The following is a 1,805-nucleotide window of genomic DNA, read 5'->3' on the forward strand; positions in this document are numbered from 1 at the left end:
GCAAACCCGATGGGTCAGAACTCAGCCTTCCCTTCCTTCTCTGAAAAGGAGCTTTGTCGATCAGTTTTGGTTCCAGAAGGATGCAAACGTGGAATCCAGCTTAGGCACTCAGATATGTAAACAGGAAGTTCTCCTCCAGGCACTGCTGGTTCTTGAGGAATTTCCCAGCATGCACCACACTTGGCCCAGCGTTAGATGAACGATGCCTGGATGCAGGGGCAGGGACGAGAGCAATGGAAGGGGACGGCCATGGCCATGTGACAGCAGAGAGACAAGGTGAGATTCGTCCAGCAACACTCCCAGGCGGCTTGGAGGATAGAGCTCAGAGCAAGGGAGACTGTTGGGATCAGTTTTGCTGCACCCCATGGTGGAGGTGGGGATGTTGGGGATGTTGCTCATCAGATCTTCTTCTGGCCAAGGTGGTGGGTGTGAGGGCAATGCCATCAGCAATTCAGGAAGAAGAACTTGAGGCTCTGGAAGAAACTTGACTTCTGCCTCTGCTTCTGCTTCTTCTTGATGATGGGCACCCACACCAGGCCGCACACCAGCATCATGAGTCCCAGGGACAGGAAGGCGGGTCCTATCATCTTGAGGACGTTGAAGATAGTCTCATCCAGTTTCAACGTGTAGGCCAGGCAGGTGATGGCCACGCCAAACAACAGGATGGCACTGCCTACCGACATGGTGATGATGGGCTTGCGGTAGATCTCCCAGTTGCTCTTGGGCGTGGTGGTCCAGACGGACTCACTCCTGGAGCTGATGCACAGTGAGCTGGCTGTCTGGCTGGGCAGCAGGTCCTTAGATTCCGGGGACTTCTCATCGACCTCCAGGACACTGGGCAGAGCCTCCATTGTCATGGTTGCTCGGGACGGGGCACCGGGCAGCAGCAGCAGTCAGAATCAAGGGTGAGGTCCGAGAAGTCTGTTCTTAGCATCTGCCAGTAGCCTGGCTCTCGGTGCAGGGCCCTACAGGGCTTTTGTACTGAAGCGAAAAGGAAAATCAGAGACAGCCACATAAATCAGAAGCCATCCAAGCTGGTTTTTATTTCCTGTGAGATACAAATATATTATTCTAATCAGCTGCTTTTAACACTGGAAACAAGGAACGGGGTGCCATTTTAAAAAACATGATTAAATAGCATCCTATTTTCAGATTCAACTACTTTCTACCTATGTGATCTTTTTTATAAAAAAGATTTATTTATATATCTGAGAGGCAGAGTTATAGACAGAGAGAGGGAGAGACAGTGAGAGAGGTCTTGCATCTGCTGGTTTACTCCCCAAATGTCCACAACTGCTGGAGCTCGGCCGATTTAAAGCCAGGAAACAGAAAGTTCTTCTGGGTCTCCCGCACCGGGGCAGGAGCCCAAGCACTCGGGCCATATTCCATTGCTTTCCCAGGCCATTAGCAGGGAGCTCGGTCAGAAGTGGAGCAGCTAGGATATGGGATGCTGGTCTAGCAGGCAGCGGTTTAACCCGCTATGCCACGGTGCCATCCGCCCACCTCTCCATCCTTAGGGCTGTCAAGGTGTGGGGTCAGCCCAGCTGCCTCTTCCAACATCCTGTCTGCAGCCATTTGCACACTGCTTGGTCCCCCGGGGCCTCCCTCCTCTCCTGGTGCCTCCTGGTGGAGGAAGATCATGGCCACTGAGAATCTGCGCTCACTGCCAAGGGCTTCTCCACTGCGGCCGTGCTTCCTCAGAGTCCTCCAATGTGGGATTAAAGCCCCAGTTCACTCCCCAATTGGGAAATGCCCGTTCATGTGCAGGTGCCTCTGTATTTACAAAGGGCACCAAGACATAAGTG

General features: G+C 52.9%; 1 protein-coding gene across 1 annotated transcript; it reads right to left on the reverse strand.

Annotated features, from left to right (window-relative positions):
- Positions 1–443: 443 nt before the first annotated feature.
- PIRT (phosphoinositide interacting regulator of transient receptor potential channels) lies at positions 444–857 on the reverse strand. The gene has a single exon (XM_062175120.1). The coding sequence runs from the start codon at positions 855–857 to the stop codon at positions 444–446; it is 414 nt and encodes a 137-aa protein (XP_062031104.1).
- Between the last annotated feature and the right edge of the window lie 948 nt (positions 858–1,805).

Source organism: Lepus europaeus, chromosome 18 (genome assembly GCF_033115175.1).
Source record: "Lepus europaeus isolate LE1 chromosome 18, mLepTim1.pri, whole genome shotgun sequence".
In the NCBI taxonomy this organism is placed as follows: Eukaryota; Metazoa; Chordata; class Mammalia; order Lagomorpha; family Leporidae; genus Lepus; species Lepus europaeus.